Raw genomic sequence first — 26,256 nt, 5'->3', positions numbered from 1 at the left:
CTTTTCCCAAAGAATCACAACTGTAACAGATAGTATTTATTACAGTATTCCCACTGCTGCTATGTGGTCATTGGTTTCAAGCTCTTTAACAGTACATGATAGCATAATTATGTAGTTACAGTTTTGTAACATCAGCTAAGTTAATGGAGTTTTTTAGCCTGTGTAAGCACTGCAGGATCAGGTCCTGATTTGGAAATTCTATCATGTCATGAATCTTCTTTGTACCAGTCTAGGTAAATGTAGTATTTACCTAGATAGTTATATAATAGACATAAGGATATTTTTAGTATTAATTCTTTGAAAAATAAAATACTCTGTGTTACTCCCACCTCCCAATAAAGATTCAATTTTCAAAAGTAGTCTCTAAATTTGTTGCTGTAATTTTAGAGACATGGCTAATTTGCATGCCCTGAATTTGTGCTTACAAAATTGCAAGCACAAGATATGAAACTGGGTTGAGGCCTCTTGAAAATTTGACCCAAAGTACTAAATTCCAACTTTGTCTGTTGGACAGTTGAGGTACAGTATAGAATTTTTTTTTTTTTACTCAATCAGATCAAAACTGTCCAGCATTGTTTGGAATCCCTCCCAGAGTTCTAGGGATTTGCTTGTGTTCCCTTTCTCTCCTATCCAATCTTTCACTTGTGTTGCCTTTCTCTCCCCCAAAATAAATGATGCCGCCACATACTTCTAGACAAGGACTGGATGAAATTCCTTTTGGAATCCATCAACTTCTCTTTTCAACTGATGGGGACATTCTTGAGCAATGCAAATACTTCCCTCTTCCACAGAACTGGATGTGTGGCTAGAGCACTCTCCGCCTCTGCCATTCCAGGGAGAAGGGGACTGGGACAAAAAAATGAAACTATCTCTCATATAGCACCTGCCATCATATTACTGTTCACTGCATTTTAATTATCTAGTAAATTAAATGCTCTTCCTTACTAGTAACTAGAGTCCTGATCAAAGTCCTGGCCCTTCTAGGGTGAATTCAGTTGAAAAACGCTAAGTTCCTATAGAAGACAGGAGGAGTATAGGCTACAAATACCATTGATGTGAAAGGCAAAAATAGAAATGTCTCCCAGTATGCTGTATTAGTATGTTGAAGATATTTCCTCATATTGTTCCTTCCTCTTCCATTATTTTGTTTTTCTCCTTTATCCTTCTTCCGTTGTTTCAGAAACCTGGGTTGGTGACACTGTAACATGGAAATCAGTAGGTGTTTTCCTCCTTCTTCTGATAATTTTGTAACACTGGTCCACTGCCCAGATTCCAAGTGTTAAATAAATCCTTCTCTTTTGACATGTTTCCTTGTATGCTTGATGAGATTGATTTGACCGTTCTCGATCATTGGCTAGCTGTAATAATACATGGAATATTTCATTTACTCTGACCTTTGGAGACTTTGTTTTTCTACCTACAGCTCTAATGTGTAATGTATAATCCTCTTCTCTTTCTCCCCCCTGCTTCACAATGGACTAATGCAAACTCCTTCTCCCAGTCTACTTCTTTAGTATGACTTATGTCTTTAGTCTCATCTTCAGCTAAAATATAAAGGTAATTTTCAAAGCTGTTCATGTGCATTTAGGTACACGTGACTCCAATGAACATCATTGGCTGTATTTCCTTGTGAAATTGTATATTGATTTTGAAGGGCTCTAGTACTTTATAATCAGACTGCCAATCTGCCCCGTCCGCAAGTCCGGCAGCTCGTGGCTCCCACTGGCCATGGATCGCTGCTCCGGGCCAATGGGAGCTTCTGGAAGCAACGACCAGTAAGTCCCTCGGCCCGCGCCACTTCCAGCAGCTCCCATTGGCCCGGAGCAGCGATCTGCGGCCAGTGGGAGCCGCGATCGGTCGGACCTGCGGACGGGGCAGGTAAACAAACCTGCCCAGCCCGCCAGGGGCTTCCCTACACAAGCGGCCACCCCTGTTTGAGAAACCCTGATATAGATTGTGAGGAAGATTTTGCGGGATCAAGACCCAAGTCATTGAGAGTTGAGGGCCTTGTAGAAGAAGGCCCAGGATTTATAATCTCTTGAAATCAGCATGATTTACAAAGCCAAACATGTTTTTTTAAAGGAATGTAAATAGTGTGAGTGATATAAGTATGTATGTGTTAATATACTTCGTCTGGCCTCTGCATGGGGAAGCGCCTAGACTAGATGACCTTTCGAGGTCCCTTCCAGCCCTACATGTCTATGATTTTATAATGTCTTTACTTGTTCTACAATTAGAGTTTCTTCTTCTAATATTTTGAATGGAACTCATTTCACTTTCTTTTTCTAAGCATTCACCTTGTACTGTATCAGCATATATTATTTGTGTCTAATCCAAAGCCAATTGATATTCGTGGTAAAAGTCCTATTAACCTCAGTGGGCATTGGATCAGGCCCTTATATGAGAAACTGGCGCTTAAAAAGCATGGTTTTCTCTGTGAACACATGTTAATGTGAGCATCCAAATTAATCTTTTTACTAATCCTTTTTATTGGCCTCCAGATTTTTCCATTCAAAAAAAAAAAGGGAGTGATGAATCTTCTGTAAAAAGATCAAAATTTTATTTGACGAGTGGGGTCTGGCATGTGCCGGAGACAGCAGGAATTGGTGTTGCTATTTTGTTGTTGCCGTGGGAGAATGGAACAAAATAAAGGCTACTAATATTTTATTAACATCCCATTTTAATTCTGTCTGTTGGATAAATGGCCTGTACTACCATAAACAAATCAAAGCAGATGTATTCCACATGCCCTCAGTTCAGCTGTAGGCAAAGTTTACCCATATGCTTGGTACGGAACATGTCTGTATAATCCTGAAAATTATGCTTCATGTAGACTACATACCGTGAGACTCGTTTAAAAACAACAGTTGTGGAAATAAACAGAACCTCTTTTATAAGGGTGATTTTAAGTACTGTGCTAAACATTAAAACAAACTTTATTCAATTTGATGAAAAGACCTCACTGATGTTATTACTAGATATGCTCCTAAGCTGCAAAGTGGATCCAAATCTAGAGCTTAACTTCCCCAAAGTGTGGGAGTCATTCAGTTTAAGGAGTTTTCCTTCTGGGACCATCTGAAATACAGGCATGCATTAAGCAAAAAAAGGTGCACAAATATTCGATCAAAACTCTCACTCCTTATCATGTGCAGGAATACCTTAAAAAGTAGTGGAATTCTTTTTCTTCTTCTCACTTCTCCCTCTCACCCAAACACATGTGGGCTCTATGAAGAGCAATGGTAAGGAACCTAAGACAAAGAAACAAGGCTTACATTTAGTCCTGAAAATTATGAGGGGACTTGGAGCATCTTAAATATCAAATATTAATGGTAAAGTAATTGTGATCAATCCACAGAGATGTTTATTTCATATTCAAATACATTGACTATTAAAAATAAACCTGAGAGAAATTATGTGCCCATGGACAATCACTATGTTGGAAAGAGGGGTTATGGGGGATTTTTATGGGATAAATTATTAGTTGCAAATTATTTACCCAGCTCTGCTTTATTATGAGTTATGTAATGTCTTTCTAGTGTGATGCTGACTAGATTTCCTTTCTTTGGTTCAGATTATAGGACTGGCCCGTGTTTCACACTGGTAACCAATCAGATGTGCCAGGGACAGCTCACTGGAATAGTCTGCACAAAAACCCTTTGCTGTGCAACAGTTGGGAGAGCATGGGGCCACCCCTGTGAAATGTGTCCTGCTCAGCCTCATCCCTGCCGCCGGGGTTTCATTCCAAATATTCGCACAGGAGCCTGTCAAGGTAAGCGAGGTGCAAAGCTTCACCAAGAGCTGCTAAAATTATTAATGGCTTAATCTTGATTGAGTTACATTGCTTTGTATAACCTGTCCTAAGCCAGTCTCTGCTGTATGTGGAAAGAATGGAAAAACGATGTCAGATACATTACTTTATGGTTCGCTAAGTGTATGATGTTCAAGTAAGTGCATTAGCAACTTAGGTCATGTGAGAGCAGCCAGGTTCTTAATTAATTTTTCACTGCCAGCAGCTCCTTCATTTGACTGGATAGTGGTGTTTCTCTATACACACATTACCACTCGGAGAAGGGGTTTGTTCTGTTTCAAGCTGTACTCAAGATAGACAGAAAACCAAACCTGTGAAGATGTTGTTCTCTCTGCTTATCTTAATTTTTTTCTCACTTCAGTTTGTTGGCATTAGGTTCAGTCTGTATGTCTTGTCTTTTGAGCTACATTCATCTGAGAAAACTGCATGTCGTGCCATTAAAAATGCCCTATTGTACATTTTAAACAATTTTTGGAAATACATTTGCATTTGGTTCAAATTGTAAAATCCACCCAGATGTTGCTTGCTTCTTTCTGAGCATGCCTCACCCTAGAAAGTCCTTACGCTGCTTTTTTGGCTTTTATTCTAATACTTCCAGCTGTACAAATTCTTTTATTGTCTGGATGTCTGGCAGGAAACAGGAGAAAGTTAACAGGGGCAGCCATGTACTGAACTGGTGTGGATTATAAATTCCCAGGACTGTATCTTTGGGACTTGTTCATTTAGACCGCTCGAACATATTTTGTATTGTGAAAATAGAGAAGATAAAGATTATAAATCTATTACTAATTTTTTTTAATCATGAAAATCCTGTGAAGAACTTCAAGGCATTCCTTTGCATTAAAACATTTAGACATCTTGTACCACTGGCCAAGTCCTGTCTGGTGCCTGCAAACAGGCCTGATATACCTCTAGATGGACACATGTTAATGCTGCTTTTGTAGGATATATGTACCCATATTCTGACCTCAGACATCCTAAGGCACAGTCCTCTCTCTCTGTGAAAGAGCAGGGAGAAACTGTGTAGAGGGTTGAGTATTGCAGTCATTGGCAGGTCAGGGACTATATGTGCATAAATATTTGACCCATGCCCTCAGCTCTCAGGCTGCACCTTGTTATACCTCTCCATTGTTGGTGTCACGGGAAGGTCCAGAACAAGGCAGCTTCTTCACACTGCAGGTTTCTTAGAACGCAACTACATGCAATGTCAATCCAATTTTGGCTCTGTAGGTTTGACTTGTACTTCCAGTTGATCTCTTCTCTTGTGTCCATACTTTTAACAGACCAGCTATGGAACTATATGTTATCTTTATTCTTCATGCAATGTATGTCATCCAGTCCTCTTTAAATCAGATAACTTAAATGTCTTCAATCTTAGTGGATGTTATTTCACATCCATATTTGATCTAAATAGTAAAATGAAAGCAGGTTCAATAAAATCCAGGCTTGTTCACGCAGGTTCTCTGAAGAAAGAACAAGCCTATGATGTTTGAGAGTCAGTAAGACAAATGGACACACATTTAAGATATATATAATATAAATAAATATGTCGAGAAAAATACAAAATTGTTGCCCACTGTTCAAATCTGCTCTTTGTCTGTCTATCTGGCATATTTTAAAAAAATGCACAAAGTTAAATTAATGAAGTGTCATGGTTGAGATTTTAAACACTTAAAAATCAGGGGAATCAAAGATGTAGGATGAGATGTTCAAGTGTTTAAGTAATTTACGAGCACAAGTTCCATTGGCTTTAATGGGATTTATACTCCTAGATCACTTAGGCGCTTTTGAAAATCCCATCTGTAGCCCTCACATGAATTGAATCTCAGCCCTTTTTGTAGACAAAGTACTTTTGTGTTTGACATTATGGACCAGATTGTGGCTGGCTCTGTGGTGTTCAGAAAGGGCAGACGGAGAGTTTTCTCCATCTTGTGTCCCTATGTTTAAGCCAGTAACAGTGAGGAACACAAGCACTGCAATCATCTAGTTTTACCAGCAGCAGTAGACTCCCCAAGGAGAGGCTAGAAGAGAAGGATCATGGGGGTGTGGCCAGTGCAAGAATGGGAGGACCATTCTGAATGCTCCCACAGATGGTGGAGCTCAGGATCCGACTTGCACTACCATGCAGCTCCCAGAAGAATTCTCTGAGACCTCCAAGCCCTCCCACTGCTGCTTTGCTCCTCCTCCCTTCCACTTTCCAATGCAGCCATTGCTGAAAGCCACAGTCTAGCCAGACTTTTGCACCTTAATATTTATGTGCAGCCTTGCTTTGTTAAGGTTGATGTGGGGAGAAAAAATGGGGATCCCTTGACATGTTCACATTTAATTTCCTACCCACAAGGTGCCATCAATTTTGCTGTTTCATTTTCTTAAAAACAAAGATTAAATATAAGGAGGAGGAAAAAAGGGAAAGTAAAAAGCTACGTCATGAATGTCTAAGTACATTGTTCATTAATGTCAGTCATGGATTCTTAAACCAGGTCCTAACCACCACTTATTTAAGGGTAGTTGGCCCCTTGCCCCTTGGGAGTGAAGAATAAAAACTCCCCAGCAATAGTAGACTGAATACCACGAAGAACAAGGGTCTCTCCCACAGGCTATAGCTTGAAGCTCTTGCACTCATCCAAAATTTCTGCATATGCCTCATTCTGCATATGCCTATTGTACATGCCTGTCAAGATTTTCAGAAGGGGTTAGTGATTTGTGGGTGCCCAATTTGAGGACAGTCTTCCCTGTACTGAAAATGCCCCAAATGTTTTGAAAAACAGAAGTAAATGTTATAGCAATAAGCTGAAGGGGTGAAACAATAATAAGCAAGCAATTTCTTACAGAAATTTTTTTAGAGAATTGTAATTAATCATTCTTTCTATAACGTAATTACAAAGTCAATCTCTTCAGGGGCAAGAATCATAATATTATGATGGGATGAGCAACAGCTTTAGGCATATTTACTTAGTTTCTGCATGGACAAATTGTTATGGCTCTTTCTGAGGAATGAATTAAATGTGGGTGTTTTTCCTTTATTATATGATAGATGTGGATGAATGCCAAGCCATCCCTGGGATCTGTCATGGGGGAAATTGTATTAATACTGTTGGATCTTTTGAGTGCAAATGCCCAGCTGGACACAAGTTTAATGAAGTGACACAAAAATGCGAAGGTAAGAACTTTCAGAACTTTCATCTCAAAGTAAGGGGGAGAAATCTTTGGTTTGATGCCAGCTTTGTTTAGAAGATTGTCACAAATGTTCCAGTCTCTCTTATTTCCTTGAGTATGCAAATGCTATTGCACACAGCACATATGAACAATATGCCTTTCTTCTTCTAAACCAGAGAAAATATTGCCCCTGCAGCTTTTTCCAGTTTTATTCATGTAACCGTTTACAGACTTAAAAACTCAAGGTACATCTGAATCAAATTAAACATGAAAACAGAATATTTATGAACTAATATTTTGCTTTAGAAATATTTGAGGCACATGTCTTTGCACAATTTGATATACAAGAATGCTTATATGACATGCAGGATCCAATTTCCCTCTCTTTACTTAGGGTAACACTCCATTTGACATGAATGGGAACTTGGCTTGAGTAACAACTGCAAGATTAAGACCTAACTGTCCTTGGAAGTTGTATATTTTTGTGTTTTTTCTTTTCTACTTTAGATGAAGTATTTTGTCTTCCTTTATAGGTGCTTTGGTCCTCATTATTTAGATGAGTGGCAGATGGCAATGCAGAAATGTGCATTACAATCAGGAGCTTGGACAAAGGAGGCAGGACTAGTGGCAGGAGCTTGGAGTCCAGGGTCAGAGTCAGTATCAGGGTCAAGAGTCAAGCAGAGGCTGAAAACTGGAGTCAGAGTTTGGAGTCAAGCTGCGGGTCAGAGCTGGAGACAGCGTCAGGAATCAAGCTGAGTGTCAATACCTAGCATCATACTCAGTGTTGGGGTTCTGGAGGTTGATCAGGGGTCAGAATCCAAATCAGACCCTGAAAATGGAAGCCCTCCCCCTCTTTCATCCCAAGCCTTACTGAGCAACACTGTAGCTTGATCCTTTACATTGAAGTCAATGACAACTGTCTCAGTGGCTTTAATAATGCAGGACTGGGCCTCACATGCTGCTGCAAAGTCCTAAGGCCATGAGGGTTGAGAGCACTTAACATCTTGTAGGCTCCAGTTCTTAGAAAAGATTTCTTTCAGATTAAATGACAGGAGGATGATTTCCAAAGCTTTCTCATCCCTCTTTGGTTGAGTTGTCTAGCTATAAAAATGCTTGTTTCCAATGTATGTTACTTAACTAATTTGGGGCCCAGTCCTCATACCAGGAGTGGCCCTAGCCATACCAGCCTGGCAAATAAATACCCGGCCATTCAGAGCAGAGTGTGGGGGGGAAAAAGCTGAGGTAACAGTAGGTCAGCACCCCCTGAAAGCTGGCGTCCAGCGTGGTCCCCCTAGAACTGACCCTGCCTGATACTCTTACTCAGGCTGAGTAGCTCCTTTCTCCACAGGTGGTTCAATTCCAATTGGCTTCACTAGGATACTACTCAGTGTAAGCAAGTGCATCAGAATATACCCGAGGAGGAGATCATCAGTAGCATGTGTTTATGCAAGTACCGATCCTCCATTTCTTGCTCACACAGACTCCCATTCATTTAATTGGGAATTTTGGGTCCACAAGGGATCCAGAACTGGGCCTTTAAAATATGACTGTTGACTAAACAGGCCAATAATGTGCATATGGTTTTAATTTATTCCTCCTTACCTATAGCTTTTTATCGTGACAGTGTTCATTTAGGGCAGTGATACTCAGAGCACAGTGGTTGAGGAGCCAAATTAGCAATCAGCATTACCCAAAAGAGCCACAGTAGTATAAATTCATTGTTTCATTTACTGTATATATATATATATTCATATTTAAACAGTATGACAGGAAATATTTAGTTTATATATATTATTCTCATAGCAAAATGAATGACAAAGTATTGTTGTTTTATCAAACACAGTCGCTTAATAACTTAGTAAAAGCATCCTGATTGATTGTTAATTTAGATTGTTTGATTTAATTATTAACCAGTGTTTTATTATTATGTGCTGCAAAGAGACGCAGGGGATGCATTAAAGAGACACTTGGGCTCGCAAGCCTCAGACTGAGTATCACTGATTTAGGGCGTTACATTTAAAATAGATTCATGTTAACAGAAGTAGGAAACCAGCTCTACATTTTTCAAAAGTGTTTAATGATTTTGGGTACCCAACTTGTAATATCTTAAAGGAGTCTGATTTTGAGAGACACCCATCTTCTGCAAATCATCCCTCTTTCAGGAGTCTCAGAATGGGCACCCCAAAACTGAGGGACCCAGAATCACTAGTCATTTTTGAAAATTTGGAGCACAGTCATTTAAAAGATAAAATCCCTATTTTGAGTAATAAATATCTTACAAACATTTTAGTTTAATTGTAGGTTATGGAAAGCCATTTTGTAAGAATTTGCATACTGTATGTTTCTCACATTGGCTGCTGGTGGTTTGGCTTTCCTTCTGGGGGATAGAGCACTGAGGAGATGGAGAATAATAAAGACTGAACTTATGTCTTGTGAAATATTAATGATGGCAAAACTGAAACCTGTAGACCTGGACATCCCAGCAAACACCGCTACTGCAATTTCAGGCCCTTCAGTGATGAATTGTGTAAGAAACTCCCACCTCCATATGCTATGCCTGGTTTATCCTGTGGTTACGTTGCAATGAATGGAAATTTTGTTAAAGAGACATGTGCAGGTTCTGACAGCAGTGAAGAGTCTGCTATATTTTCCTCAGCTAGGTGTTGGTCCATACTTCAATCAGCATGCATATGTGATCTGAAAAGTTAATGGAACATAATCACAATATTACTTAGTTATTTATATTGTTATCAGCCTCCCTTGTTGAAAAACCATGGGGAATGCAGATACCACAGGTAGAATGCAGTTACACACATTGAAATTTTGCTAGGACTTCTGGGCTAACATACTACTTTTAAGAGATGGCACAGGATCATTGTGACGGGATCCCTGAGGTACAACCGCTGTGCCCCCTTAACTCTCCAGCCTGGACTGTCTATCAAAATTCTTTGCCAGTAACAAGCAGTGAACCCCTCCAGGCGCTGTTATCACTCAGCCACCACCATGCAGAGGCAAGCCCAGCTAAGTTACATGAAGGCTCCCCAAGCCCCTCTTGAACCATACACAGGGAAACACCAGCAAATCTCTGAAGCCCTGAGACTTGCTCCCCAGCAGTATACCACCTTGAACTGCTCAAGCTCTTCTCTTGAGTGGTGCAAGTTTATTAACTAGTTCACCACTTGGTCAAAGGAAAGTGGGCATGCACCAGCCTTTGTAAACTGAGCAGATTTCCCAAACACTTTAGACAAACTCATTGGTAAGGATAAAACATTAAAATAAGTTTGACTATAGAAAGATAGATTTTAAGTGATTATAAGTGGAAGGCATAAAGGTCAGAGGTAGTTGCCAAAGAAAATAAAAAGTACTGGGTAAGCATGTTTTTTTTTTTTTTTCTCTTCTGCTGATAATAGCTCACCTTAACTGATCACTCTCCTTATAGTGTGTAGGGTAACACCCATTGTTTCATGTTCTCTGTGTGTGTGTGTATATATATATATATATATATCTTCCTACTGTATTTTCCACTGCATGCATCCGATGAAGTGGGCAGTAGCCCACGAAAGCTTATGCTCAAATAAATGTGTTTAGTCTGTAAGGTGCCACAAGTTCTCCTATTCTTTTTGCGAATACAGACTAACACAGCTGCAACTCTGAATCCTTTATTGTTGTCACTGGAGAACTAGCAGTGGGCAACTCCCAAACTCACAACATATTTCAGTAACAACCATACATCAAAATCTCATAACTTAATGCACATTAACAATATACACATTTTGACAGAGCAATGGATTTCAGCAGATCATGACCTTTCCTATGATATCTTACATGGCATGCTTCGTATGGAATATCACAACCAACCCCAATGACGAATACGGGGAATAGAAGGTACTACTTTGGGTTGCAGTGTGTCACAATCATTAATGACCATAAGTTACCAGGCAGGCCCTTGGATTTAGGTTTCATTTAAAAGACTGTACTTCTAGTTACCTGCTGCCTCAGCATTATGCTGAAGTTTGATTCAATAATGATATAATTTTCTGACAAATTTTGTACACCAAAGAGGAGACTGGCTTTTAAATATGGGCATATCTATATGTTTTTTTTTAATCCCAAAGGATCTCTAAGTGCCTTACAAACAGTACAAATATTTATGCAGGAATCACTTTGTTGAAAGGAAGGGTGGTCTGTGGGTAAAGTCCTGGACAGGGACTCAGGATACCTAAGTTCAGTTCCAGGCTCTGCCGTGGACCTAATGTGTAGTCTTTAGCAAGTCATTTAATATCTCTGTGAAGCAGTTCCCCATCTGTAAAATGGGGATGATACTTCCTTTCCCCCACCTTTTGTCTGTTTAAACTGGAAGCTGTGTGAGGTAATGACTGATTCTTACTAAATGATTGAACAGTGCCCAGCACAATGGTGCCTACTCTCAATTGGAGCCTGTGGACGTGACTGCAATGCAAATAATTAAAAATAACACTTCAGCTCCCTCTGGTGTGAAAGGGGATGGCTGTTGAACAGTTTATAGCATCATTACACCACATTTCAAAATACTGAAGGGAGCATGTAACTAAGCACAAAGTACTTGACTCAAATTGGAATCATTTTTAGGACACCTCAAGGATCAGTAATTATCACAAGTGGTCAAGTCCTTGGGTCTACATCTTGTCTGTTAAGTAGCATCTCTGGTAGCCCTAATACCATCTCTGGCATTTGTACAGTAGATCTGGCTCAGCTGCCTACTGACTCACCAACACTATACTTCCCACAGTATGTCTCTCTTCCATGGAGGTCTTCCATCCAAGTTCTGATCAACTCTGACCTTTATTAGCTTGTGAGACAACGGACCTAGTTGGAAAGCCAAAAATCTTTTAGCTATTGTGCTATTTACCAGCACAGGTGATGCAAGATTAGATTTAGAACATTAAATATTAGATTGTTTCACTGATTCATGCCATCATCTCCATTTCAATTTCACTAATGCTAAGCCAAGTAACTTTTTTTTTGGTGGTGATGATGTTGGGTTATTCTTGGGGTAATTCTTTCTGCAGTGACCTTTATGTCTGCAAGTACCTCAGACATACTTACCTTTATAAAACTCACGTGCTTAACAGTGACACTGTTATTTATATTAATGTCAACAGTAATATAAACAGTGAAATGCTGTTTGGGTTAGGCTCAACCTAAATTAAAGAGTGGTGATTTTGCTTTTAAAAAGGTCAGAGTCTATATAAACAGTGGCAACACTCAATTTAAACAGTGGTGAACTTGAGTCAGAAGATACTTGAACCTGATCCATTTACAACTGCATTTTTCTCTGTTAATTAAGTGCGTTATTCAGATCAAAATTCAATTTCCACATTTTTTTGTTTCTGAGACTTTTGGGACTCCTGTGGAGTATTATCCTGGTGCAGAAGCCAAAAGTCTCTCAGCACTGCTCCCAGGGAGCTCAGACTCAAGGCTTTGACAACGCCCTTTAAGTAGCGCCGAACAAGAAGTCACACCTGTCCCATACACCCATGTGTGGAATGTGGTCCACACAAATGACATAACAGCTCACTGAGATGTTTGGAAGAATGCATTTTTGATGGACATGAGGAGGGTTTTAGAATGAATCAATCTCTATATACTCTTAGATGGTCTGTACTCTCCTAGCAGAATAAGCAGATCTAACTATAGGATGGTTTAAAGCACCTGATTCTTCAGGCTGATAATGGCAGGAAGGCAAATGAATAACATTTATTTTTTCTTGCCTTGTCACCTCCAATGAGATGTGCAACTGAGGTCCTCTCTATTTGTGCTCATTAAAGAGTCAATGGGAATTAGTAAAGGCGTTAGCCCAGCTATTGTGGCCAAACTTCCCTCAAATAATTTTTAATGCATAAAATAGATATCTTCACAGTGTGCCCTAACTTGTTGTGTGGTATAGCTGTTAACCATTTGCTATATTTCATTTCAAATATTTCATTGAGGGAAGAAGTGATTCCTACCTACACGTGTATAAAATTGGTCTATCAGTTTGTATATCTCTGGATGAAAGGTGCCATATAGTTCTTGCCATGTTCCACACAATCAGACGTACAGAGGCCAAGGACATTATCCCTTGTTTTTCTTTGCTGCACATAAGAGGGACTGTTAATAAGATGGGGTTAAGCTTCTTCAGCTACTTGATTTGAATTTGACCCCTGTTATAGTCATTTATTTTCTATACCTTTTTGATTCATCTGGGCCTTTGGTGCCATTGGATTCTCATCACATTGAGGGCTGCATGTTGATGTTACAGACATTTAGACAGGTGGTTGTTGTTGGTTTCCAGAGCATCTTCCAGAATGCAGCCTGCCTTTATGGCTGCCAGAACTCTTTCTTCCTGTTTGCTGATAGTTACGTGTTCTTATTTTAGGCACTTATATGGCAGATGATGGAAAAAGTTGTCTGTCTTTCAATTCCTGTGTGCTTGAGCTCCCTAGATGAGCGCTAAGTGGTACCAGCTGCAGATTGGAAACAGCCACTGAAAAAGAAAGGGATGACAAAGTACGATAGGCTGATTACCACCAGCAATTGATGAACAATTGATGTTAGCATAGGTTGATATTGACATGCCATTGCAGGTCACACAAGCCCTGTGCTGTGGAAGGAATAGAAGCTTCAGCATTACAGACTCTGTTATCAGTGTCAGTAGGTATGATCATGTATATGGAGGCATGTGCTGTCATTTTTTTTATGCTGACAGTGAAGATCTTCCTGTAAATGGTTTGTCACTTGAAGAGTTTATATATGGGCAATACATTTCTTAGAGGTTGCATCCATTGCATGATCCTTTTGTTTAAAAGTGATGATCAATGTATAAGATGATCATGGATGTGATCTGCCTTCTGTCATCTGTGTTGTGCTATATACTTCAATTTATGTCTAGAAATCTATAGCACATGAAAACCTTTATTTCAGACAAATATTGTATGCTGGTAAAGAGACGTACAGGTAGCATTAGGGCAGTGTTATTTAAAGATGGAAGAAGTGGGAAAGTTGATGTTCATTGACTGCCTTGTGCTGTAATGCTAACGGATCTTATTAGTTAAATTGGGTCTGTCTGGTCAATACTTGAGTGAGAGGCTTCCAAGAAAAACCTAGGCACGGTAGGAAGTGGTGTTGGTGATTCAGTTAAGTGGTACACTTCTCTTTGCTTGGGGGTTGAACTACTGCCCAAGCATGGTGTTAATAGCATACTGTAGTTCTGGAATTACCATGAGACATAAAATGTGGCTCCGGATCACTTGTGGTCATTAAAAATCCAATGGCAGTTTTCTTAAAATTAGACTGCTCACTCCAGTGCACTAGCTGAATTTAAATGTGGGATGTTGCATTTTGCCTACATTCAATAAGTTCCCTTGACAGTTTTAAATCAAGTTTCAGGGTTGCACCCATCATTATTAAACAGTAAAGTGTATTCTCTGGTGCTTCTGGAATTTAGAAAATATGGTATTTCCTTAGTTTCAAATTATTTCAGGGCTCAGACTGTTTTTCTTATGTATTTATATGATGTCTAACAAAATAAGGCTCTGCTCCCATTTTAGGGCCACAATTAGTACCATATTATAAACATTGCTGGCGTAACTCCATTGTAGTAAAATAATTTGACCTTAACAATAATGATAAATAGTTTAATGCTGCAATCTTGATAATTAAGCTGATCAGATCTCTCTTTTTATTGCAGATATTGATGAATGCAGCACCATTCCTGGAATCTGTGATGGAGGAGAGTGTTCTAACACTGTTAGCAGTTACTTTTGCAAATGTCCACCTGGTTTTTATACAGCTCCTGATGGCACAAGATGTATAGGTGAGTATAAAACTATAAGTGTTGGAGTAGTAGATGCTATTGACATGCATATATCCATAAAAGTAGATAATATCATCTAAAAATGTATTTAACCATAGGAGCTCTCTTGAAATCCCTCTTGAGAGCAAGTGCCCACAGCTATCATCAAAGGTTAATTTTCTGTTTTTCTTTCTTTTTGCTGTTGTAGCTAATGATACTCTTGCAATTTAACACAAAGTCCATGTGGCTACTCCCCTTCTGAAATCATTTGATATTTTTAACTAAAAAGATGGGTAATGATATACAGTATTTACTGTGGTCTGTCCCTTTTCCTCTCTCCTTTTTATTTTTTTTTTGTGATCTTTCCCCTCCCCTTTTTCTTATTCAGGGTTTCTCTATAAAGCTGTTTAAAAAAGTATGTTGCATTAAAATGAGCTGAACTTGTTTTATAGGGTTCCCCTTATTTTCCTATTCTCCTACATTAATCTTTGTTGCAGCATGTGTTTCTCTGCATGGTTATTTAAAAAAACAACCCCAAGAAATAAAATCATAGACATAGAAATTTGAAACATTGACAGTCACAGGCTTTATAGGTTTTATTCAAAATGTTTTTCATTAAAGAAAATAATGTGTAATGACTTTAATCGGCCTGGCTGGTGGCTGCTATCTTTGAAGTGCATGCAGTAGTGTGATTTTTATGACATTGATAGTATGGAGGTGCTGTTGTGTCTTACTTTGAATGTGATGGAATGGATATGACCCTCCAAAGCAGTCTTTGTGTCATGTTGCATCACATAATGCCCCAAAGCAGTATCCCTGAAGTTGCTACTGTGCTTCCAGACAAGGTATCTGGGGTTGCCATACTCACTGACTGACACTTTGGTATCATAGTCTCCAAAGTACAGTGCACTGAAGTAACACTATTTCTGGGAAGGATATAGTCTGCCTGCTCCCTGGTACTTGGTGACTGATGATATCCCTAGTCTAGAATAAGATCCATATGTTTCCAACTGGGCCAGGTATTTTAGGATGCACCGTTATTTCTTGTCTTTCCTTTAAACTTATTGCAAGTGTGTTGTTCTCTATTCAGTCCTGAAACCCAGAGCCTTCATAGTCATTTTCAAATTAAATGAAAATTAAATTTCCATGGTTTTGGCTGGTTTATTTAAAATGCTAAAAGGCTCTGAAAACCGGGCGGAATAAGGCAGTCTCCCCATATTAGCACTTTTCAGAAGAGATCAGTTGGTGAGGGACAGAGCAGAAAAACAACTCTTGAAAGGAAAATATGGGGGGAGAGTAATTTTCCCAACAAAAAGTGCTTTTCCCTAGAAATCTGGAAAGACATTAATTTAGGACAGGATTCATTGTGAAGGTTGCCATTATACTTTTGTATATGTTCAGAAATGCATTTCCTTTAACAGTATCTCTTCCACTATCAGACACAGTATTTGTTTGTGTAGTTAGATGGTATTTTGAGGGTACAGAATGCACCTGGTCATTGCTTTTCTTGCTTTGGATGAGTAGCTCCTTAAGGACTGTGCTGCTCACTAGATATTGTATATATTAGATGTTTGTTTACACAAAGCAATGCAGACTGCTATAGAGATGATATAAGATGTGCATTTTCCCTTCAGTATAATACTAGTTAATAATATTTTGAATTTAACTCACTAGTGTAGTGCAGATTCTGCTTTTCTATAGATACTGTGCAGTCAAGATTGTCTGATGCCATCACTCACATTAGATTCCTTCAGATTTTCAACCATACTGTCTGCGCCCTCCCTCCCTCTATTTCCAGGCTGAAGTAGTTTAGTTTAACAATTGGATATTGAAGTGATGACAAGAAGCAATGTAAATGATATACCAGGCCATGAGCCATCATTAACATTCGGCGTCACGTCCAAGGAAAAATGTGCTAAATGTGAAGCACTATTAATTTTCTGCACATAGTTTAGATTTATGTCTTAATTTGCAAGTTGTGCATTTGCAGTATTAACAAGGATATAGCCAAAATCTGCATTAGAGCCAGGCAAAACATCTAGTCTTTATTTATGTCTGTCCTCAAGTAAAAAGCGTTAGATAAATGTTAGCTAACGGGGACGGGGAGGGGGCTTCTGAGTCTACAAATAAAGGGCCCTGGATTAAGGAGCAGGGATTAGAACCACTTCTATCCTCACCCTGTCATCCTTTCAACACTTCCCCCAGCCTCATAATTCTGCAGTCAGAATGAAACCTAACAAAGAAATTAACGTAGCATGGAGAACATTACATAGATGTTTCATTTGTGTTGGCCCAGTCTGAGATTCATTTTAACATGGTAGATCATGGGACAATTTTTGGGTTGTGGATGAAAAAAAATTGAGAACTCATAGGCTAGATGATCTAATAAGTCTTTTCTATATGAAATTTTCATGGTTCTGTGATTTGAATTGAATTAGTTCTACAATTTGAAGCAATGGCTGACTGTCTCCATCGGCTGTAGTACCGCTAATATCTTTGTTTAGGATTCCAGCTAATGAAAGGCAAAACCATTACAGACTCTCTCATCAGATCATTGAATATCATCAGTTCCCTCAAAATAATAAGGAATTTCCTTGGGTTTTTATACAAACTGTAGTATCTCATCTGCTAAGCTCTGAATAACTGAGATGCTGGACAGCAGAATCTGCCACATCCTGGATAATTGAAACGCTTTCTTTAAGGAATGTTGCATGCTGATATAAGATTACGTCCATGTTTTTCTTCTATATTTTGACAGTGAATATTCTTCTGATTTAAAAACAGTCTGGTTTATCGTGCAACATCAACTCTTGCTACAGCTTGTTTTAAGTTGAATTAACGCTGACATGATGTGACACTGAAAGAATTACTCAAATCTGCAGATTGTATCATAGACTTTGAAAAGGTGTTTGGGTGTTTTGAGTTTTTAAAACCCCAAACCTACCAAATCTCACCCAATTTCTTGTTTTGCTCTCAACCTTTTAAAATTAATATTATTGATACTGAATCAATCCTACTCAACCAAGCAAGCCAATACATTTGCTGTCAAGGCAGCATTAGGAGCAATAGGCATTGGATTTGTAAATGAAAGATGCATTTTTTATCGGGCTGATATGTGCATTTTTTCCCCCTTGTTAGATGTACGTCCTGGATACTGTTTCTCTTCTCTGACCAATGGCCGTTGCGGCAATCAGCTCCCCCAGGTTTTAACTAAAATGCAATGCTGCTGTGACACTGGACGATGCTGGTCTGCTGGGGCAGTGAGTGCCCCTGAAATGTGCCCAATCCGAGCTACTGGTATGGATCATTTTGCATTCTTACAGTAATGGTTTAGCACTTTCCTATTCAGTTATCCTGTTTTGTGAGTAATGTTTGCAGTGTAGACTTAGCTGAAATCTTATGAAAAGGATTATGGCTAGTGATGAGCAATCTCTAAAGGACTGGATGTTCAGTCTTAACCTAACCTTTTAGGGGTCCTTCTCGAAAACCCTGCCAATAGGCACAGGCTACTCTCGCCGTAATCCTGTAGTAGGCTGTAGTTCCTTCCCACCTCTCCTCTCACCATGACCTTCCAATAGTCTTTATCTCCCTTTGTCCTGTCTCTCAATCTTCTGATTGGCCCCTTTTCTCTGAAGGCCTGCAGCCACTGAGGGTCCTTTCATTTAAACCATGTGATTCCTCACCGCTGGTCCTGATTGTCACTGAATTCATGCGCTCTGCAGTTATTTGCCCTACATTGCATTGAGTGTCCCAGAGAACATGACGTATGGAGTCAGAGCTGGCTATGGCCCAGCAGAGTAGTGAAAGCGAGTGGAAAGGGCCAGAGGATGGGTCTGTTGAAGGGTGTTTAGGAGAGAAGGTAGACTGAAGGTCTACTGAAAAGTCACAGGAAAGAAGAGTGCAAGAGACTTGAGGAAGATTACAGGGAGGGAGCTCACCCTAGATCAGGAGCTAGGGAGAGGGAGGAGGCTAGAGTGGTCTCTTTCTGCAAAGCAATGTAAATATGAAAAAATGCAGGTTTGGGTCACAGGATGGGGGAATGTTCACAATCCTTATTTTTTAACTGGTTGAAAGAGGCAGCATGATCTAGTGGCGAGAGCAGGGTTCTAAGGTCAGAACCTGGGTTCTCTTCCTGGCTCTGTCACTGTCTTATTGAGTGACTTGAATGATAATACTTCAAATTCATATAGTACTTTACATGTTCAAAGCAGTGTACAGACAACGATTAGAATACTAGACTAGTACTAAGCAAGTATTGTCCCCTGGCTAAAGTAGGTTAAAATAGGATGGGGAGCTGTAGGAGAGTGCTTTTTCCCAAGACAGGTGGGAGGAGTGGGAGCTCCCCTCTGCTTTAAACACCCTCCCAGCTTTCCCTTACACAACTCCTGATTATTTCCATTTAACAGCTGAAGAAACGGAAGCAGAAAAGTGATTTGCCTAAGACCACATAGTAAGTCAATGGCAAAGCAGAATTGAGAACTTACGACTTCCTGACTCCCAAACCTGTGCTAAGTCTGAGAGCTCATGCTGTCTTGGGCAAGTTTTTTAACTTCTCTGTGCTTCTCTTACCAGAAAAGGCCTTAAAGACAGAGTAACTGCATGTGGAGTACAGTGTAGCTAAATGCCACAGTGAAAAATAGGCAGCATCCACACTGCGGTGTGTAGCTGCACATGGCAGTGAAAGGCTCTGATGGGAGAGGCAGCAGAGAAATTCTCCAGGAGCCTTTCCTCGTTACCTGTGCCATGCCAGAGCCTTTCCCCACTGTCAGTCTTTCACTGTGGAGGGGAAAGGCTCTGGCATGGGGGAGGCTTTGGGACACTAAAGCCAGCAATATGGATGTGGGAAGCATGTAGCATGTCGTGTGTAGAGAGCCATGCAGGGTACATACCCTAAGATCCTAGGATGTCTCTACTCTACTCGCCTAAGCGGTGTCTCACCTTCTTCACAGCTATTTATACACGTCAGGGCTCGTGAAGTATCTGTACTGTACATGAAGCCATAATGTAGACCTAACCTAAAATGGAATTAGTAATTTATACTTTCCTTTCTAAACTGTTTTCAAATCCTCCGGTGAGAGAGGCTAGATACACACACGCACACGGGCACACACAGCACGATCACCAATAGTATTACAGGCTCACTGGTTTCTAAACTGGTTTCTCACTGGTGTCCTAAGAATGAGCCCAAATCTAGGAATTTTAGGGCTGTCAGTGAATGACATTGGTGAGGCCAAGTCTCTCCAACTTGGATATGGAAATTTAATGTAATACAAAGTAGAGCACTGGGTGCATAACCAGGCAGTTACTTTTTCAATGTGGGCAGCAGACCCTCTTGCAGCTGTTACTATAAAATAGGCTGTTTATTGCTGGCAATTATACATGGAGATTAGAGTTCCAATAAAAAAGGCTTGCACTGTATTCTGTTGCATACCACAGCAATAATTGTTTATACCAAAGGGCATGATTCACCATTAAAATTATAAATACTTTTAAATTGGTATCTAAAGTGTTCAGCCTACTACGTCCACATCTCACCAAAACACTTCCTAGTATTGTCTCTTGGCTCTATTGGCTAGATTGCTAATAGGGGTGCTGTGATTTGTTCTAGTGGAGAGGGGCTGCTCCAGTAATGTGTTACACTCAGCTACTTTGCTGATAAACCACCAGACTTTAAAATACAGTATTTCCTCTCTCAGAAGCTGGTGTAATTACTTACATACAGCTTTTCTATCATTGGTAGTCTCACATAACTAGATTCCTGCTAACTGTGATACATTTTAAAAATACTATGAGCCAATACTAACACTCTCTCTAGTCACGTCTGCTTGTCCAAGAGTAGCAAAACAAATGCAGTGGATCATGACAGGGAAAAGAGAATCTTAGGTTACTATCATATTTAACAAATCTACTCTAACATATTGAACATCATATAAGCTGTTACACAATCGGATTGAAAACTAAAGCATCCAGTCTAACTTTCCTGGCAGTGTCCTTAGGAACAGGTTATAATTCATTAAGTGTTTTGTACATACATATGACTTTATTTTTTTAGGAATTAATTTATCTCTTAGAATCATTTTCACGGAACCCCTTCATTATTGCCCCCAAAGCCTTCAGATTTGCGCACACTAATGACTATTTGTATATACATGTTTTGTGGACTTTATTGAAAGGTCAGTTGAAGATGTGGCCTTGTGATCATCAGTTGTACTAGCAGGGCCGGTGCAACCACTAGGCGAACTAGGCGGTCGCCTAGGGCGCCAAGTGATTGGGGGCGCCAAAAAGCAGTGCCTTGGCTCAGCAGGGAGGAGCCGCCTTCCGGAGGCACCGGAGAGCCAGAGCGTCGGCTTGCGGGGGCGGCGAGCCCCAGCCATGGAGGAGCCAGCGCGACACAGGTGGGGGCAGCAGCCCTGCAAAGGTGGCGGCGCCGCTAGCGGGGAGTAGCCATGCCCCCCGCCCCTCATGCCCAGGCTGCGGCCTGGTGCCCCCCCCCGGGGGGCTCCTGCTGGCTGCGGCAGATGCATGCAGGCGGCGGTCTCCGTGCGCCCCCTAGCTCTTCCCTTGCCGTGCTCGGGCTCTGCAGCTCCCGCCGGGGCGCAGGGCCTTGAGCCTGCTCCAAGAGGGGCAGCGGCGGTGGTGGCTCACACTCCTGGAAGCCGCAGAGCCCGAGCGCAGTGAGGGGGGAACCAAGGGGCGCACAGGGGCTGCTGTCCGCATGCATCTGCTGCAGGAGCCCCCAGGGGGGTTGCCGGGCCACAGCCCGGGCAGGCGTGCCCCCCCCGGCTCTCCCCTCACCATGCTCGGGTTCTGCGGCTCCCCGGCGTAGGAGAAGGACGGCTGTAGGCAGGAAGCAGCAGCGTGGCCTCTCCTGCACCATGGCGGGCTACACTCCCCGCCTGCCCCTGCTACGGTGGAGGCTGCCACCACCCTGGGCTTGGGCCGCCCGGCTCCCCCCTAGCGGCACCTGTTTCCTGCTGCTCTCAGCCAGCAGGTGCGGGGCCCCAGCTGAGCCCAACCCCTTGCATCTCCTCTGCGGTGGCACCCCACGCCCGCGTCCTCCCGGGTGGCTGTGGTGGCAGCGGCCGGGGAGCTTGAGAGGAGGAGCGGCCCCCGGGCAAGCAGGGGAGACTCCGAGGTGAAGAGGCTGCTGGCACGGCCCAAGCACTGGAGACTGACAGGTACCTGCCCCTTCCCCATCCCGGCACCGCCTGCCCCCCAGCCCAGTGAGTGTTACCTGCCCCACCAGCCTCAGCACCCTGCCCCATACTGTCAGCCTCCCTGAGCTCACTGTGACACCAGCACCCCTTGGTAAAGGGCCCCCTGATCTTCACAAACAGCTGTCACCGCAGGCCTGACAAACTCACTGCACCCCACACAGGGCACTTACCCACAAAGAGGAACCTGGAAGGGATCTACACAAGGCTGGTAACTTGTCAAGAGTGAGAATCTTTGTGAGATGTGTGCATGGGTAATATTGAAGGAATAACGTATTTACCTTAAAAGTCTGCTTTATAGACTTGGAGTAGAAATTAGTCACCAGGGGATAATGGCCCTTTGGGACAAGGGGGATTTGTCACCCTGCCTAACCTGGCTGGTGATGCAATGCAAGACTGAATTATTTAGCTTTGCACAATAGTAAGACTTTGAATGGGACACCATCAGAGGCAATGGCAAACAAATGAAATGCCTTAAAGGTAAAAAAGAAACATTACAAAGCCCTTACCCGTTCTGACAGGCTGTTTATAATGCTAAGTTTACTACTTTTTGGAGGTTGGGGGGTGGGGGAGGGGCAAGGTGGAAGTTTCGCCTAGGGCACAAAATATCCTTGCACCGGCCTTGTGTACCAGCATATTATATCTTGAAAATATTTGTAAAATCACTTTACATATTATAGGTTTTGTTAATGCAAGTTATGTAGCCTTCAAGTTCACTCTTCTTATTCTGGGCTAATAAAGGGATTTACAACTTGAGATGCTAATGAGAGACAAAAATACAAACCTGGAGCCTTAACATTTCACTTGACATACAGGAAAGAAGGTTCTTTTCTTTTCTTTTCTTTTCTTTTTTCTCAGAAACTCAGTGTTTTTCTGTGGAAGTCAGTCTGCAGGACAGGCCAAAATTTTAAGGACTTCAGGATGGTAGTTAATTTGGGACCCGATCCAAAAGTTCTTATGCCCATTGAGTTCGTCAGAGGTTTTGCCTGAAAGGGACTAAATAAATAGAATAGGATTGGTTCCTTGATGCCCCCTCGTGGCAGTGTTCTGATGAACTGTGTACTAAATTCTACTTGGCACTGGAAGGACGATTCATATGCATCCGAAGAAGTGGTCTGTAGTCCACGAAAGCTTATGCTCTAATAAATTTGTTAGTCTCTAAGGTGCCACAAGTACTCCTGTTCTTTTTTTTGCGGATTCACAGAATGAGGTCCTCTGTTACGAAATAAGTTCACTTGGTCTCCAGGAGGGTATTTCATGTTTACTGTCACCAGACTGAAGTGCTGTGTATTCATGTTTCAGAGGAGTATCGCAAGTTATGCGTAGTAGCTGAGCCAGCGCCTCCGAGACCTCCTCTTCCTCCAGGCCCTCTTCCAGGCCATCATAATGGATATCCTCCTGAAAGATATCCTCCTGAAAGATATCCTCCGATTCCTGAGATACCACCTCGGCCTCGACCAACACTTGCTGGTAAGAATTAAATATTAGCCCTTTCCCTGCAGGATACTGGGTCTTTATCATATTAAAAATTTGAATTTCTGAGGAGCAGTGTACTCACTCCTATTGCTGCTGTCTTGTGCTTGCTTTGGGTGGTTGCATGTGCATTGACTGGGTTTCAGAGTAACCATGTCCTGTTTTCCCTGTAACCAGGCCCCTTGTGGTAACTTGCATTCTCTGTAACACTGTCCCCTCTTAATTAGATACCATCTTTACTTCTACGTTATATATACTGTGGCCTATGTGCTGTGCTGGTTGTCATTTTTAAGGCTCGGTCTTGAACCCAACTGCATGCCTGCGCAGGGGAGTAAGGAGTATAATGAGCTCCCTCACTCTGCTGTGCAGGTTATTCATTTTGCAAGTCCTTGCTGTCACAGTTCAGGGCACCAGCACCTGTATTCCCCCTCTATGGCCTGGCACCGACTTTAGGATCCTGGCTCCTCAGCCATCACCTCTCTTGGGCAGAGACCTGCATCTCTCTCCCTCCTGACCAGGGTTTTTTCCAAGCTACACAGTTCCCTGTCTACACTGTGATATCCCCAGCAAGCCAGACTGCCTAGCAAGCCAGCATTTGCTTTTTGCTTTCTCTCTAGAAGTTATGAACAGTGTCATTGCCCAGCTATAAGTTAGCACCCAGCTTTTTATAAGCAAGTATATTTATTCTTAAGATTGAAAGCATTACAGAGAAAACATTAAAAACAGTAAAAGAACCTACACACATGCTATAAAGCTTACTACAGGTCACCCCGACTCCAACCTCAGGCTCTGGTAGGTGTCGGTCCCTCAAAACACACAACTGGGATTTCCCTGTGGTTACAAGTTCATAACCATCTCACTTTCAGAATCAGAACAGCCACGAATAGTTCAGTCCTTCCTTTATACAGTTTGGGACTTTGATCTTGGCCTCATCCAGCAGGTGATCAGCAGACAGTGGACCACTCCCCAGGTTGGGATTTTGCATAACTGGAGGTAGGGAATTAGCATTCACCTTCCTCTAGATATTCACCAGGAAAACCACTTAACATGTTTTCAAGTATCAGAGGGGTAGCCGTGTTAGTCTGGATCTGTAAAAAGCAACAGAGAGTTCTGTGGCACCTTTAAGACTAACAGATGTATTGGAGCATAAGCTTACATGGGTGAATACCCACTTGCATCTGACGAAGTGGGCATTCACCAACGTAAGCTAATGTTCCAATACATCTGTTAGTCTTAAAGGTGCCACAGGACTCTCTGTTGCTTTTAACATGTTTTGTTCCAAACATCCATTCTCATAAGGCACATTGTTCAATAAAGTTCATTGAATCTCTAGGTCTCACATCTGTCACATCCTCTCCCCCCCCCACCCTTGAGAGGTTTCGTAAAATCTCAGCCTGTGGCAGTACATTGATACAATGAACCCCAAAGATACTTAAATTGAATGCAGCAAGGTCTCCCAAGGATAGGGCAGGAAATTGCTGTCCCTCACACTTGCATGGGGGAGAGCAGCTGCTGCTGCCAGGCTGCTACTTCCGCCGTTCCTTAGGTGAGGGGATTGGGCAGACAGGTGTGGGGAGAAGGTGGAACCAAAGCTCCAATTCACCATGCCTCACGTACTCATTCAGTGCACTGGCCTGTGCAAGTGAGCCAATGTGGAGAGAGAAGTAAACTGTGCCAAGGAAAAGGCTAGGGGAAGGTTTAGGTGTGTCTGGTGCAAGGAGGAAGCAGGAAAAGAACTCGGACTTTCAGAGTGTCAATTCATTCCCTATCCTGTCCCTTATTCAGGCTGGTTTGCAAAATGCCAATGCAGCCCACAGTAAGCACTTGCCAACTGATACCACATAGTTACCACAGTAATCTTCTGAGTTTCTGTCCACTTCCTAGCTATAAAAATGGAGATATTTGAGGTACTGTGCTACTGTGTCACAGCTGTTGGCTAATGCTGACTTTTTATAATCCCTATATAATACCACATACCTACTTTACTCCTTATGCATCTGTGTATGTATGGGTGGGTTTAGCCCTAAATGTTGTGTCCTACAAGATGGGAAAGCAGAATTATAGATGTCACCATCAGAAAGTCAACATTTACCAGCCATTCTCAAACAATGCTGTCTGGGACATAGCGCTGCTTTCCCACACTTAGTGTTATCCAAGTTCTTCTCTAATCTATGTCGTGATGGAAGGTAAATGTTAACTTTTAATGGAGAGCACTGTATGAGTTGTGTATTACAGAAAATCATTATTATAACCTATTAATCTACTTTTGTAACTCTTTCATTTCAGTGGTCTTGCCAGTTAATTTCACTGACTATTGCCAGCTATTCAGACATCTCTGTCTTAATGGGCGCTGTATTCCAACTCCTGGGAGCTACCGCTGCGAGTGCAACAAAGGATTCCAGCTGGATGTCAGAGGGGAGTGCATTGGTATGGGATTTTCCTTATGCTCTGTAAATCAGACAGTGATAATTGTATTAAACTGTTTTCCTGTCCCATATGATATAAAGACCTTCATTCATTTCTTATTAAAACAAAACAACAAACAAACAAAAAAGCAAAGGCAGGCTCCATGTTTATAATGGCTGTAACACTTAATTTGATTTCAAATGTAAACGCATATTTATAATAGTTTTACCTCTAGCGTATTGCATGTAAAAACAAATAAACCTTGTGATAAATTAAGTTCTAATTATTTTAAGTATGCAAAATTAAGCACATTTTTTTTTAGAAATATAATGTGGTTGATTGTGCTTAAAACGTAATCAGTTTAAAGAGTTGCCTGCAGCTTAAAT

The 26,256-nt window shown here is 41.4% G+C and overlaps 1 protein-coding gene across 2 annotated transcripts in view; it reads left to right on the top strand.

Annotated features, from left to right (window-relative positions):
* Nucleotides 1-26,256, top strand: part of FBN1 (fibrillin 1) — a 213,841-nt gene that overhangs the window by 72,329 nt on the left and 115,256 nt on the right. For both annotated transcript variants that reach the window (XM_034783356.1, XM_034783357.1), the window contains exons 7-12: nt 3,572-3,769; nt 6,843-6,968; nt 14,673-14,798; nt 17,916-18,074; nt 23,294-23,461; nt 25,751-25,891. In XM_034783356.1, the coding sequence (XP_034639247.1) occupies nt 3,572-3,769; nt 6,843-6,968; nt 14,673-14,798; nt 17,916-18,074; nt 23,294-23,461; nt 25,751-25,891 (918 nt within the window). The remainder of the gene's footprint in view (nt 1-3,571; nt 3,770-6,842; nt 6,969-14,672; nt 14,799-17,915; nt 18,075-23,293; nt 23,462-25,750; nt 25,892-26,256) is intronic.

This window comes from Trachemys scripta, chromosome 10 (genome assembly GCF_013100865.1).
Source record: "Trachemys scripta elegans isolate TJP31775 chromosome 10, CAS_Tse_1.0, whole genome shotgun sequence".
Taxonomy (NCBI): Eukaryota; Metazoa; Chordata; order Testudines; family Emydidae; genus Trachemys; species Trachemys scripta.
This window is presented reverse-complemented; position numbering and strand designations above follow the sequence as displayed.